The sequence below is a fragment of the Camelus bactrianus genome, chromosome 5 (assembly GCF_048773025.1).
Source record: "Camelus bactrianus isolate YW-2024 breed Bactrian camel chromosome 5, ASM4877302v1, whole genome shotgun sequence".
In the NCBI taxonomy this organism is placed as follows: domain Eukaryota; kingdom Metazoa; phylum Chordata; class Mammalia; order Artiodactyla; family Camelidae; genus Camelus; species Camelus bactrianus.
In genome coordinates, this window is record NC_133543.1 from 74031340 (window position 1) to 74047051 (window position 15712).

A 15712-nucleotide genomic window follows, 5' to 3' on the forward strand; every position below is an offset into this window, starting at 1 on the left:
AAAAGATGGCAGCAAAATATGTTTTCTAAATACTGAAACTTCTTCTGTGCCATACTCATCGCAAACTCTCCCCAAATACTCTAACCTCAGCTGTCGCCCCTCATAGCTCATCCTTCCCACCTCGTCTCAATTCTTCCTTACAAAGCTCAAAATAGCTGGTGCGGCAAGTCAGGATCCTCCCCAGAAGGTGGGTGAAAGGAGGAAACCAAGAAGGCCAAGTTAGAATTCTCTTTAACAGGGGAAATCTGGGCATTTTCATACATACAAACATGTATATGGTAGGTATTTGTGTAGAGCTTGCATATTTTCTAAATCTGCCTATACAAGTTGTGTATCCAGAAAATAGTAATAATGTATCTAGTCTGTTTCTGTCTTTACTACTTCTTTACCTGAAACTCTTTCTGCTGGAGGGAGCTGGCAAACACTGAAACACTACCAGCGATTTATTTTGTGGGGACCAAGGTTTCATAGGGAGGTTGGTAGAAAGATGCTACACTGGGTTGAGATTCCATATAAAAGTGATGTGGCAGCCTGTATCTTTCAAAGAGCTCAAGGCAGTCAGAGAAACTTGGAGTAGAAGAAAAAAGATTGGAGAAAAAGAGATTTATTGCAAAAAATCAGTGCACTTTAAATACTAAAAACTCTTTTAATTCTCTATTTACTGCAGGGGATTTTTTAGATCTGATTCCTCAGACCAGCTCTGAAAAGTCACACAGTCAAGAACACACAAATGGTAGGTGGCAGACAGACGTTAACATTAAAAAGAGGTCTTTTCTTTTATAAATGGAACTAGGTAGAAGAGGTCAAGTGTCTCTGTGATACAGTTCTTTTTCAGACTCTCCCAACTCCCATATCCCCAGAAACACAGCCTTGTTTGCTGACTCTCTAGAGCATAGCTTCTGACTTTTATAACCAGGGCTGACGGGGACAACCAAATCCTTCCCTCGGGACGAGTAACTAAGGAAATGGATGCAAATATAATCTGAAAGTCCAGATTTTCAAACTATGTAACTGAATTGTCACAATATTTTATGAAGACAAAGCAGATGTAGATTTCTTTGTGGTTGATCAGTCAGGATATTCACCCACAGCTTCACAATTTTATTTAAAGGTCTGATAAAATGAACAAATCTATGGCACCATCCATTCTGAAAATGTACCGTGCGATGGGCTTTGGAGTGGGGCTAGCCATGGGGAATTAGAATTGGTGCACAGAGGAGAAGCAGGGCCAAAAGAGAAAATGGAACGGACAATACAGCTGCAAACAGAATTCAGAACGAGAAGCAAAGGAGCCAAGAGAGACTGTGCATCAAATAGACTAAGGTCAGGAAAGTGGTTAGAATTTAGCTCTGCTGTATTAAAGTATCTAATGGTGAGCTTGTGGTTTGATTTCCCTCACAGAAGCCCTCTCACACATACACTCCCTCGGCTGGTTGAATACAGGAATCCCGTAAAGAGAGGGAAGAAGGTGGCCAAAGAAAAGCTAATCAAAACATAAGTTATTAATGTATTTTCAATTTGGTTATATCCTTCCATTTTCTTCCTTTTACAGATTCTGAAGGCAAAAATGTGGAAGAGTAACAGACCAAATGAGACCAACTACTAAATTATTTGGTAGTGTAATAAATATGGAAAGACCCATGAATATCTGTATTTACAGAAGAGTAATTTGAAAGATTTACTTTAGTCTGAGATAATATTATCTAGACAATTAAATAACAGCGACAGCACACATGCAAACAGTTAGTCATTTTGTGTTGCCTGTATCCATGTATATTTTCTCTTATTATTGCACTTCCTATAAATAGTTTGGTATCAACTGCTGTTTTTTTAAAAACTGCATTAAAATAGAATTGTCAGTCATTGCATCCCTGCCCATACATCCTGCTGAGAGAACCTGTTCCTCCTGTAAGTCACACCTGAGACATGGCCCTAGGAGGCCATGCTTGCTCGTGCGTCCTTACCACCTTGGCCTCCACTGATTGGATCAAAATGGGCACACTTTTTTTTTTTTAACATTTTTTATTGATTTATAATCATTTTACAATGTTGTGTCAAATTCCAGTGTTCAGCACAATTTTTCAGTTATTCATGGACATATACACACTCATTGTCACATTTTTTTCTCTGTGAGTTATCATAACATTTTGTGTATATTTCCCTGTGCTATACAGTGTAGTCTATTCTACAATTTTGAAATCCCAGTCTATCCCTTCCTACCCTCCACCCCCCTGGTAACCACAAGTCTGTATTCTCTGTCTGTGAGTCTATTTCTGTCCTTTATTTACGCTTTTTGTTTGTTTGTTTGTTTTTGTTTTTGTTTTTTTACAAAACAAAATGTTTTTTTTAAAAAACAAAATGGGCACACTTGACTCAAGGAGAACCAATCAGAGTTTTCTCTTGCTCTCTCAAAAAAAAAAAAAGAAAAAGAAAAATGGAAGAGTAAGTTGGTGTCTGAGTGATGGTAATGGTAGCGAACAAGAGAAGGCCGCGAAGTTCTGCGTCTGAGGTCGTCAGCGCTGGTCAGACTCACTCACCCCTTTCACAGGAGAGGGCTGTGTATTGATTTCCCTTGGAGGTGCTTTGTATAAGTACCATTATAATAGATCACACTTTTATTTTAGCCTAGATGGAATAGGTTCAGAATTTCTGTCAAGTAAATAACAAATAATCAACTTCAGAATTTCTGTCAAATAAATAACAAATAACTTTTTAATTTAAGCCCTTGTGAGTTGTGGTTTCTATTACTTGTAACCAACAGATACATACTTATGTCTATGGCTGTATATACTTGTAGCCAAAAGCTACATAACTTGATAGAGAAATATCTCTCAATGTGTTGCTGTTATTTGTTTTAGGGGAATGAATAAGAAATATATTTAGATAATTTAGACAGTTCTCCCTCTCAGTTCAAAAACATGTACTGACTTTCGTATCTTTAATACTCTCACTTCCAGTGAGTAAATGGCATCAGCCTAGTTCGGTCCTAGACTGAACATTAACATTTCCAACATTAGCATGAATCGGAATCATCTGTTAAAAACTGATTGCTGGACTCCAGAGTTTCTGATCCGGGTGGTCTTAGGTAAGACAAGTCACAAGTCCCCAGGTGATGCTGATGCTGCTGAACTGGGGACCAGGCTTTGACAACCACTGCCCCAGCCAATGGGTAGCGGCCTCCTAAGTCAGCCCCCTCCTCAGTTCCCTTTATCCACCATACCCCAGACACTTTCGTCTGGATTTCACTCTGACCACAGGGTTCGTCTCCCCACTTACCAGTACTTTGTTTTAAGACTTCTTAATGCCATCCAGGCTGGTCCATCAAAATCCTGTGAGCCTTAGGTTTGCTGCCTCCCCACCTTTGCATAGACCATGTGCCCTGCATAGAATCTCATCTCACTGAAGCCTCTAGGTCTGACACAATGGGGTGAATTTCCCTCTTTGGCCACATTATTTCTTTTTATTATCAGAGAAATGAAAATTGTGGAATTCCAACAGACAGAAATGGGTTAAAGAGCCTTTTCCTCCCTCTACTCCTTACAAGGTGGGAAATAATGTTTTCTATAACCTTCATTTGCTCCTTTCTTGGCCTTAACATGAGCATCTTTAACTCTCAACTGGTCCTGGCCCAGAGCTGAATCCTTACTCATTCTGCAGAGGACACAGAAAGGTTACCCAAGCTTGCAGCTGAGCTGCTGGAAGCAAAAGTGGTAACCCTCCCAAGACTGAGCAGCTGCTCTGCGCCTCAGACTAATTTCTTCTGGGCAGAAACTACGAGCCCACAGAAATCTATGATCACAAGCTTCTCATTTTATTGGTCCAAGGAAGCATGATTTCTATACAAAGGGGCCATACGCAGGGGTTTTGCAGAGCCACGGTCTCCTCCCTCCCGGTGGGTATATCACCTATCTCTGGAAAGTGGCCACAGACCCAAGTGTGTCTTGCTTAAGAACGATACACAATAGTCACACTCAAGTAATGCCATCAAGTCAAGTTTTCATCCGCATCCCCCAGAAGTTACCGTGATGATTAAAAAATCCCATAACGAGTCCTCAGGCATGTGTGTACCTCCCCTCACCCTCCATAACGGGCAACTAATTTCAAATTAGCATACTATCCTCCAGGTGCATCCATATTGTCCCAAATAGTAGGATCTCCTTTCTTTCCTAAGGCTGAATAACATTCCATTGTGTAGGTACATCACATTTTTTTAATCCATTCATCCACTGTTGGACGTGTAGATTGTTTCCATATCTTGGCTACTGTGAATAATGCTGCAATGAACCTAGAAGTGCAGATATTTCTTTGAGATACTGATTTTATTTCCTTTGGATATACACCCAGAAGTAGGATTGCTGGATAATATGGTAGTTCTATTTTTAAGTTTCTGAGGAATCTCAAATTGTTTTCAATAACGGCAGTACAAATTTACATTCTCACCAACAGTGTACAAAGGTTCCTTTTTCTCTATTTTTTCTCGAGTCAATTTTAGTAATTTAATTTGTTAAAATTGTTCATCATGTATGTAAATATGTATATATATAAAATTACCCTGTAATTTAATAAGGGCCTACCTTCTATGATGTGTCAAGGTTTTTCTTTCTGTCTTGGGATTAGAGTCTTCAGATGTATGTGCAAAGAGATAGCTATCAGACACTGAACAGAACATTGGCTGCCTCAAAAAACAGTACCCATGCACAATAAAGAGCAGTCACCCCATTTCTGGTTGGTGTGGAGTCTGTCTAAACCAGGGCAAGTCGTTATTGTACAAGAAGATTGAACCCCCTTTCTACCTGCTTCCTCAGGGTGAAGCTGCTTGTTTCAGAAGGTAAAGACAGTGTCAATTACAAAGTTAGGATTTACAGAAACTACTGCTGTACTAGTAAAAAATGTCCCCTTGTCAGTTACCTATAATATTGTAAAATTGCAATAACTGGTTTTGATTTATAACCCAAAACAAACTACGGGAAAGAAAGGGAGAGAAAAGACGACTTTAATGTGGCTAAGTCTGTCTGAGCTTGAACTAGAAGATGCAACAGTAACTAAAAGTTTCCAGCTAGGAGAAGTGAGAGAAACCAAAATAGTCCTCGGGTCTTTCATCTCAGCTGTCCAAAGCCAGCCAGGCTGAGCGCTCACGACTATCGGTCGCTCATTTGCTTAAATTACTTCCCAGCCTCCCCTGGTTCATGCTCATGTACTTAAACATTCGTCTATTTAATTACATCATTTTGATTGGAACTTCAGGTAACTTTTTTTCGGTGCCAAGATTTTTGATCCACTGAATTGATCAATGCCAGAGATCTGCTCAGATCTCCACATGGGAGCGTTTAGGAAAACATTCCAACTTCCCTCTGTTGCCAATACTTCAGATTTTATCATAAGTCTTGATGGAGATATGATGAAATACAATGAAATTCTAAATGTGATTTCAGCTTTGAGTCTCTAGCACTCAAACAGATATAGATTTCCTGTTTCCATGAGATATACTTTCTTTCTTTCTACACTGTCTTATCTGCTCTCAGAAAACCAACATAATTTATACAGAGAAAAGCAAACGGTAGATTTTACCCCCGGCATTTGATCCCATTCTTACCCCATTACTAATCAACTTTCACTTTTTAAAATGTTCCTGGATTTTGTTTTTAAGGAACCAGTCGTGTGATACTAATACATTTCAAAAAGAAAGGAATAAATTGGTTGTTCTCGGATATCATACTGATTTTTCTTATGGAATATTCTGGAGTGGATCAGTGACCGTTTATCATAATTGTTTTAGGAGTGTCAGTTGGGACCACGGACTCCCAGATGTTCTGGCCCTCTGGAACCCAGAGCACAGGAGTAATATGCCTGTGCTCTGGGTTCCAGCCCTTTTGAAAGACCTGTCTCCAGCCACCTGAAGACATTAATGGTGAAGTTCTAATACATTTGGTCCATGGGACAGCTATTTTTTTTTTTAAATAATGAAACCCTACTAGGATTACAGCAGGTTTATTTTTAATTTGAACTTAAAAATATATTTTCAGATTACACTTTAACTTAAGAGGAAATGTGTACTCATAACCAATTATTATTATCCTTTTGAAGACTTATATTACATTTGATGCCCTTTAAAAATGTGTAGCCGCACCACAGTATTTTGAAAAGAATTGATAATCAAATGAATTAGATTCCACACCTAGGTCACTCTTATCTGGGATGGTTAGTAAGTTGGCTGTTACCCGGGATGTGGAGCCCTCGTAACTGTTTCCTCATCTCTGTGGTAACCCCTGCTCTCATCAGCACCCAGAAGAAGTTTTACTTGTCTCTCCCACGCATGAAATCAATATGGAAACAGCCCTTGGAAACAGAGATGTAGGAGTGGCCTTAAATTATGCAGCATCTTTATTACTAATGAATGAACTTGTGAGCCCTTAAAAACAGGGCAGCCTGAACATCAGTTTTCTGCGCAATTGCTGGGCAGTGAGAACAAGACATCAGCTCTCCACAGGAATGCCACATCTGGAAGTCTGTTACAACTCAGCTTTTCCTTCTTCCAAAACTGCTGAGAAACCTCTACAGTGTTTGACTAAACTGCTTCTCCAAGGAAACTAAGAAAGGTAGGGACCTGGGGTGGAGGCAGGTGGATGGTATCTCCAGGTGCTCTGTTGGCAGGATGGGAGGCTGGAGCCTTCTGCACCCACCTGGGGACTCCAGGAGGCCGTGGGGGAGGGGGGTGTTTCTACACCAAGACAAGGTCTAACTTTATTGCCTTTGCTACAACTTTTCAAAACAAATCTTACTTGAGTATAATTGGAACCTTCCTGGTTTGGGGCATGTCTGGGATTATCACCATTGCTATTATATTTTTAAAAAACTAATGTTATCAGGTTTATTTGAGTTTCTCTCTTTGTAAAACATTGTTTATCTGTCCAACAATGTGTGCCTTAATTAATACACTCATTAGAAGAGGAGGAAAAGTAATATCTAAACTTAAGCTTAATTATCATATAACTTTTAAAAATGGTTTTCAACTGCTCATAATTAAGAAATGTCTTATTCTTAGAACCGTATATGGTTTTATTATAATATACCCCATTCTTTTTGTTGAAAGCAAACTGAATTCTATGTACAGACACACATATGACATGTGTGATAAGGAAATCAAGTGGATATTTATTTTTCAGATAGTTAATATATAGAATTGTGTAGTATAGTGCTGTTAGAAATTCGGGGATTGAGAGCTTCAAATTTTGTCCCTTAAAGTTCAAGTAAATTTTCATTTCCTAGAAGTGAGAATCCAGTCCACTCTTAAAATTATAATGCCTCAAAGATCTAAGTATTCACCATATTAGTTTTAGGAGCTGGTTCCCATTTCTGAGTTTCAGTTCTAAATCCCTAGAGATATGACCAATATAGGAAGCCTCTCCCCACTTTCTTTATTTTTTATCCTCCCAGATTTCAGTCTCCCTGAACACCTTGTAGTCATCATTTCACAGGTGAAATGACTTGACTTAGTTGCTTTTTCGCTCCCCACTTCCACTGCAAAACCTCCTGCTTAAAATATTGGCTCATCTCCAGCTCCAAGGACCCTCTTGCCATCTGCCATTCCAAGAAATTCTTCAAATGGATCCAGATAAACAAGGTAAGTATTATTGTTAGGTTTCTGAGCACAGTGTGTAAACAAAAAAATTAGGCACAGATGTTATATTTTCAGACTTCTGAGTTGCAGAAGAGTGACATTTGGCAAATGTCTGGCTGAAAAAGAAACTATTGGGTGATTGAAAAAAACTTTCTCTTTTTTCTAAACAGAAATTCCTAACATATTGAAGAGTATTTGGTCTGGTGTCCCCAAAGCACCAAAAATAATTAAACAAAAGACTTGATCTCAGTATTCACACTTCAAATTGCTACTGAAAAACACAAAAAGTGGCTTACCGTATTTATGTATCTCTTCATAGTTTACTGTTAAAATGACATTACTGTAGATATTTTAATGTCAATGGTAAATTCACAGTACTGTGAGTCCAAAATTGGGAGAAAAGTGTCACAGTTATTACTATGTATTTGATAAATGGATATGGAGAAATGAATTCCATTTTCTTCCAGCATCTTTGAATGCCAGGGGAGGGCCGGGACTGGCTTGTGGTATTTTTTATTGCTGGACCTAGTTGCAGCTTTATTCCCCTAGCGAAAAATCTAAATTTTTAACTTGTTTTGTTTTAGGTAAAATTTTGTGCTATCTCAAGTTATTTATCTAAATAACTTATCTAAATAACTAGTGATTCAAATTATCTTTGGGTTTTCCAAAGTTGGGCCCTCCTCTTAGTAAGCTAAACACAAAGCAGTAGATAATCCATTCAAAGCCCCATTCTCTCTCCCTAAAGCAGTGTTTCTTAAAGGGTGTGTACATCAGAATCACCTGGAGGGTTTGTTAAGACGCTGGGCTCCACCTCCAGATTTTGTGACTCAGTAGGTCCAAAGTGGCCACTGAGAATGTGCATTTCTGACAAGTTTGGGCCATGCTGATGCTGCTCACCTAGGACCACACTTTGAGGACCACTGGCCTAAGATATCTAGCTCTGGGTCATCACACTAGGTGACGGACAGTTGAAACAAATGTCATTACACTCGTAGTATCTGTAGAAAATGACACACACAGATCTGGCTGAGTAAAAATACGAATTGTTTAACACAAAATGTTTCCCAGTTAAACTTCTTCTGAACAAGTCCATATATAACTTGTATTATTATTTCCTTGAACATCTCAAATTACTTTGTTTATAGCTTTGGGCCTGATACATCCAACAATTCCTTTCTTTCTTGAGTTTTCTCCCACCAGCAGGAGGAGGGAAAGGCAGGCCTGAGGAAGCAGGACTGGGGGTGAATCACCTGGGACACGCATTCATTTTCCTCGTGCACTGTATCACAGCTTGCCGTGTTCTGATGCATAACTTCATCAGATGACACTGCAAAACCTAATTTGACAGGAGTGTGATGGGCCAGATGGTAAAGCAGTTATAGAACCACTCGTCCACCAAGAGCGGCATCTGGGAACCTGCGGTGTCCCTACTCTGCTGATTCTCTACATTCATCTGGTGCATCTGAGAGGAACCAGGGCACAAAAATTGGCCAGTTTCCAGATGAAAAAATGATGTGGGGCACTATATTTTTGTAAATAGTTTCCACACTTTTTTGGCTACTCTCATTCTGGTTTCCTTCTCCAGACTTAGGGTGGAGGTGTGACTTCTCCCTCTAACATTGGACTCTTATCTGAACACTAAGCATTTTTTATAACATGAGGAAATATTACATGGCAGAAGAGTTAGAGTAAATTGTAGGTCTCTGATACGGTTATACCAGTTCAAAAAAAGGAAAAGACAAAAAAAAGATGTAGACGGTTTTAAAATAAGCTGTCTTGTTTAATGACATTTTTAGGCATAGCCCACATTCCCTTGAGGTAGCTGTCTTAGACTCATGATCATATATTAATCACTGAATCAATATATGTTTAGGGAGAGGCCAGTGGTGTCCTTTAATGTCTCAAGGGTAAATCTGACCTGGTCCAGCCCTGTAACCCCCCGAGTGGCTTAGCATAGTGCCTGGCACTCAATGCCTGTTTGTGTAACAGCCAGGACTTCACAACACTCACGGCAAGAAACAGTTTTTTCCAAACCAAAATCAAGTCATTGTAGCTTGGTATGACGTTCAGAGTGAGTTAAGTTTGGGAAGCAGCCATCCCGAGACAGACAGAAACCATTAAGGTTTTAATTCCGAGCATCTGGTCTGAAGTGCCATCGTGGCCGCTGCTCACCATGCTCTCTGCCTTTGGCTTTGGGGTCCATGTCATGGACATGGGGCTCCATGTCAAGACTGGACACAGAAATCCTTGCCAAGCTTGGTGTCTGATCTCCCTGGTTACATCATGCAGCCATTCCCTTCACCAGGGAACTGCTAGTCAGGGCAGTCCTGAAGACAGCCCCCAAACTTCAACCCCAGTTAAACATTCCCCCACCTTCCTGTCCAGGTACCCCTCTCCCTGTCCAGGAAAAAGAGACAATCACAGCTAAAACAACACTGAAATCAAGATTGGTTTTCAAAGGCAAGGGAGATTCCAGAATGTATGGTTGTATAGGTCAGGGAGGAGGAGCCAGGACAGAAGATGAAGTTGGGTTTCAGGCATTGGGGGATCCAGGTGATATCTGATACAGCAAAGTCCCTCTTGGAGGTAACCCGTTTTTCTGGCTCTCCACATTTCTCCTGGGGAACCAGGGCACCTATTTTGCTTTGGAAGAACAACTTCCCCCTAATCTTAGTCCATGAAATTCTAATACTGTTGATTCCAACTCTCCTATCTCCGTGGGTGGTACTGGTTCTTTGATGGGCCTTTCATATTAAGACCAGAGTAGGTTGACTTTGGGGGTGGCCCCAGAAACGCTGGCCCCTTAAAAGCTGCTAAATCTCCCAGAGGAGTAAAAAAAGCTTAGACCTTGGAACACACACAGAAATGGACATGGGAACATTAACTTTACATTCTTCAAATTCTCCCATGCTGCAAGAACAAGAAAGAAATTAATATCACCATAAATTATCCTGCCACATATGTTTGAATCAATGAATTTCACCGATCAATCCCTTGTTTCATTTTGTTTAGGGCCTGCTTAGCAAAGACGAAAGAGCTGGCTGTGTTTCTAGTCACAAACACTTCTCAAGCACACATATCGTTTACTCCCAATTGCCTGAGTTTTATGGTAATCAGTTGGTAATAAATTTGAAAATAGTTTTATATTCCTCAAGGCGTCTTCCCTTCAGCATAGTAAATACAAGTCAGTCCTGGACTCAAAGCTTGTTTGAAATGTGAAACCTTGCCTCCAAGTGAGCATTATGGGTATAAAGTCTATTTAATTGAAATTTGTTATCACAGGAAATGTTGGAGACGCAGCGTTGCTTGGCAGTTCCTTCCAAAGTGTGACTGGTTTCCCCTCTCACTCACTGCCTGCTGTAACAATTCCAGATCTTCACTCTTCCTCAAGTTTTCTGCTCCACCATCTCCTCCTGACTCTGAGTGAACTTGTCTCCAACTTCATAAAGAAAACAGAAACCTTCAGACATGCATTTTTGCCACACCCACCACTGTATCCTGTGACTCTTCCTCTCAGGGAATGAGGGATGGGCTTCTTGCCAAAGCTAATTCCTTCACCTGAGTCTTCCCCCTGTCCATTCCCTCTACCTCAGGGATTGTATCAGTTAGCTACATCTCGGTTGCTTGGAGCAGAAAACTCAGCTCAAAGAGGCTTTATTACCTTATATAATTAATTACCCAAGGGAGGACTAGCTCGCTCTGGGCCCTGACAATGTCACTAGGATGTGATTTCTCTCCTTCTCCAAGTTCATCTCTACTTCTGTTTTGTGTGCTGATACCGTGCTCGAGCTACACACCCTTATGAGAGAGTAACTGCCACTCCAATCTATGATTCCAAGTTCAAGCCCAAGAGGAAAAAAATAATTTGAACAAAGAGTCCTTGATCCAATCTCACTGGTATATTCTTTGTTTGACTTTGGTTACGTGCCCATGTTTGAGCAGGGCGATGGTGATGCACTCATTGATGGGGTAGGCCTGGGCCACGCGTGCCCCCTGGAAATAGGAGAGCTGGAATGAACCCAACTAGAATTTCATGGACTAAGATAAGTGGACGGTGGTTCACAGAAGAAAGGTGAAGGGACGCTGGGTGGCTAAGGGAACATGCATCCTCTGAGAGGGCCTTTGCTGTATCAAAGTCCACCTGGATCCCTACTTTCTGAATCCTCAACCTCATCCTCTCTTCTGATTCCTCCCTCCTGACCCATACATGTATTTTGGAAGCTCTCCCGCCTTTGAAAACCAGTTTTGATTTTACATTTTTCTAGCTATGGCTCTCTCATCTTCCCTTTAGATTAAGGAGCTTGAAAAATCACCTGCTTTTATGTTTTTTCTTTACCTTGCATTTATTGATCAATCCTGTGCAATTTGCTTTCGTCTCCCATATCCCCGTGAAACTGCTCTTATGAAGCCTTCAATAATCAAGTTAATAAACAAGGCTACTTTTTAGCCCATAGTTGATTTCCTTGTGGTTTCCAAGCACTGAAGTACTGGCTGGTCCCTACTCTTTGTAGCATTGCTTCCTCTTGGTTTCTTTGGCTTTCCCTTCTCATTCTTCCTCTTAGGTTTCTCTTTCTCCTCTTTCACTTAAATAATTATGTTTCTCAGGCGTACTGTTACTTAGCCTAATTTTCTCTTCACTTAAATACCCCTTGTTGGGGGATTCTTTAGTTTGGTGGGCTCAGAGGAGGCTCTCCAGGGTTACCTGTGGCCTAGGATAGTGTGGGCCATTGTTATTTGTTCCCAGATAGGAAAGAGCTCTAGACCTTGAGCTCCTCACCTGCAACATAAGGTAAGGCTGCATGATCTTTAGGATTTCCTTCCAGGATGTGGGATTTATCTAATGAGACAATCCTTTACGATTTTTTTTTTTCTACAGGTGCTCTTAATAGTATTGAGAATTCCATTTATAGGACAGCCTTCAAATTATGAGCAGTGCAAACTCTGTGTCAGTGTAAGTACAGGCTGTCTTGAAACACTTGAAATAATCTGATCCTGGTGTGTAATATAAAATCTATAAAGAATCAAATCCTCCTCCTCCGTGTGACTGACTGCCTGACCCGGAAGGTTGCATTTGCCCCACTTGTAACAGAGAAGATGGAGTGGGAAATATACACTTTGTGTGTTCAACCCACATGCAGCTTCACTGACTGACAATAGACAATAATTTGTAGATGAGGATTTTCATTCTTTTTGAAATGTTTTTCCCTTGGTTTCTGGGGAAAAAAAAACTTTTGATTTCCTTTTCAGGATACCAATGTTGACACTAAATATAATTACAAAATAAGTTGGTTTAATCTAACTTATAGATTCAAATACAAAAAAAATTTTAATTCCTTCTACCAGTTAAGATTTGCATTTTTAAGTTGCACCTCCTGTCTCTCTGAACATGCAAAAGTAGGTTCAGAAGAATAACTCTAAGTTTAAAAACCTCTTGAGAATTCGCTAGAACTGCTCTTCTGCATTAGATTTTATCTGATTGAATGCTATGGTTTCTTTTCCTGTACTGTTATCTAGGCAACATAAGGTAAAATACAGTAAAAATATTTATCCTGTAAAAGTTCTCCAGAATAAAATGACTTGGGTACTGACTGTGAAAAACAACAGACAGTCAGTGTAACTAAAATTATTAATTTCTAATAAGTTCTGTATTGCATTTAAAAAATCACTTCCTATAAAATACTTCATGACATTTACTACAGCAGACCTAAATGAAATTGCATTATATATATATGATATTTCTCCTAGAGGTTGAAATTTCTTTATATTTTGCCTTCTGCCTAACAAGTTAGATAGACCAGTGGACATGGATGTGAAGTCAAATAAGAAAGGGTCAGCAAGGTGGGAAAAGAAAGTGTAGGCAAGTTGGAAAGACCCAAAAGAATATCTCCTCTACCAGAACGACTCTATATTTCTCTGTCTTCCATATTACACTTCTGTGTAAGGGTCCTTTAAAGAAGAGATTCTTGGCTTAAAAAATTTTTTTCAATTACTGATATAGACAGATCACTCATTAACCAGGAAATCAACAAAAGGCAAAATATGCTCTCTAAAAATTTACCCTCAATTATGCTGTTTTCCTGGAGAATGTCTCCTATTAAAGAAAGTTAGCAGCCAACGTTCATATAAGCCCCCATCATTAATGCCTGGGTGGTGTACACAAACAGCGTGATTTGAGGATGAACTTTTTGAGCTTTTTATTATGCCTGGCATCAGAAACAGTGACTATATGTAATACTCGTGGGAAATAGTAACAGTGCACAAAATCAGAAGCTGAACAGTTCTACCCATAAAAAATACACAAACAAAAATTGGAAAACAAAAAACTCCCAAACAGTGAGATAAAGCATATCGCGAGCTCCAGGCATCGGGATCTGGAGAGCATTGCTGCACAGATTTATGGACACCACTATTATCTGTTTTGCTGTAATACAGAATTCTCAGCAGAAGACTCAACATCCTGGGTACAGCGTGCCAGGCCCAGCGAAAGGTTTTGCAATTGAATAACAATAAAAGAGTTTGCAGCCTCTACCACCTGCAGCCAGGTTTTTATAAAAGTCACATCCTGAAACCTACCCCTCCCTTCCTCAGACTCTCCCCTTGAAAGCAGTATCAGAGAACAAATAAAACATTTTATTATACTTGCTAGATTTATTATCTGTGAGGTTGATTCACGAAGCAGAGAGGAGCGCAGGGTTTTATCATTTCACAGGCTGAAGCATTTTAAATGCCAGCAGCTCTTGGTGCCACTGACAACCCCATCTCTCAGATGGCACAAGTGCGTGTTTATTAATTTTGTCTGTCATCCTCTGTCCGCAAGAAGTCATAGGGCTAGTGCAATTTCATTCTTCCTTATATTCATTGCCTTGTAAAATTTTTAGGAGAAGGTGATAAAAAATATATAAGAAATAAACCATTATTTTTTGCAAGCAACTTTGATTTTATTAAGTGCCTTCCTGGATAATAATACTGATGGAACCAAGATCAAAAAAGAAAATATTACTTAGGTAAGGGTGAGACCTAAAAAGTCTGATAATTCAGCAACTGCTCTTTTATAAAGATCACTGGGTTTTTTAAGTAAGGCAATTGCATTTTAGCACACAATATTCCTTCTCAAGCTAGGCTGCAGACAGGAAAAAAAATGATATTTGAACATGAAAGGTGAATTTGCTTAACCCACCAAATAAAGAGCATAAAAATGTTTTTTCCAACTTTTCACCACAGTGTCCTAACTTCCTTGAAAGGCTATTTTCAAGTTTCTCACTTCTTTCCCTTTTAATTTCCTTCTATAAAGCCATATCCTAGAGGTTATACTGAGAATAATGTTCTATGCTTTACAATCAGATGCACTTTTCCAAAATCAAATAGACTGTCAGAATAGTAATGTCTGAATTATACACAGGAGACACATATCCAAATAGTGGTCGTATCTAAGTCCCTTTCGAGAAAATAGCTACCACTAAAAACTGTTTTAAAGACTAGATGACGTTCCCTTTCTTGAAGTCTTCTGTTCCCATCAGAAATGAGCCAATTCTCCTTTGCTTCCTGCAGTGGACTTGATTGACAGTTCTCTGATTCAGCATGTCCTACTACGTCAAAGTCTCTGGGAGGCAAGAGAGAGTGCCCTCTCTGTGCAGCAGCTTTTTCGGGCTCTCCAGGAGTTGTTTCAGAGAGTCAGGGTGGAAAAACCAGGACCGGTGCACCCCAGAGCTTCGGAACTCACTCTGACCCTTCTCACGGCCATGTATGACAGGTGAGGGCGAGGAGACCGTGCTGTGACCTCACGGCAGGTGTTGAGTTGCCACTGGTCATTGACCAGTTGGGGTTGTCTAAGCTTCCATCAAGCTTTAGTATATGAGATTTCTTTGTTTGTTTGTTTTCCTCACATGAATTACTCATTCGAGAGAGGAACAAAGGAGTACACGCTTATCAACCTCACTAATATGAACGACTCCCAGAGAGCAAGAAAGGGGAAAATCCATATTTCATACAAACTCATTTCCACTCTAGAGAAGCAGACACACCTTTTGCTAGGGTAATTATGCATCTATACATATCAAAAAAATTACACTTTTCTCTTGAGTCCCTGGTAGCTAA

General features: G+C 39.8%; 1 protein-coding gene across 1 annotated transcript in view; it reads left to right on the top strand.

The window, feature by feature from the left end:
- The first annotated feature begins 7602 nt into the window (after positions 1-7602).
- The window catches only part of DYTN (dystrotelin), a 44542-nt gene continuing 36432 nt past the window's right edge, over positions 7603-15712 (top strand). Inside the window, 3 exon segments of the mRNA XM_010960108.2 lie at positions 7603-7621; positions 12495-12569; positions 15167-15368. Of these exon segments, the coding sequence (XP_010958410.2) occupies positions 7603-7621; positions 12495-12569; positions 15167-15368 (296 nt within the window).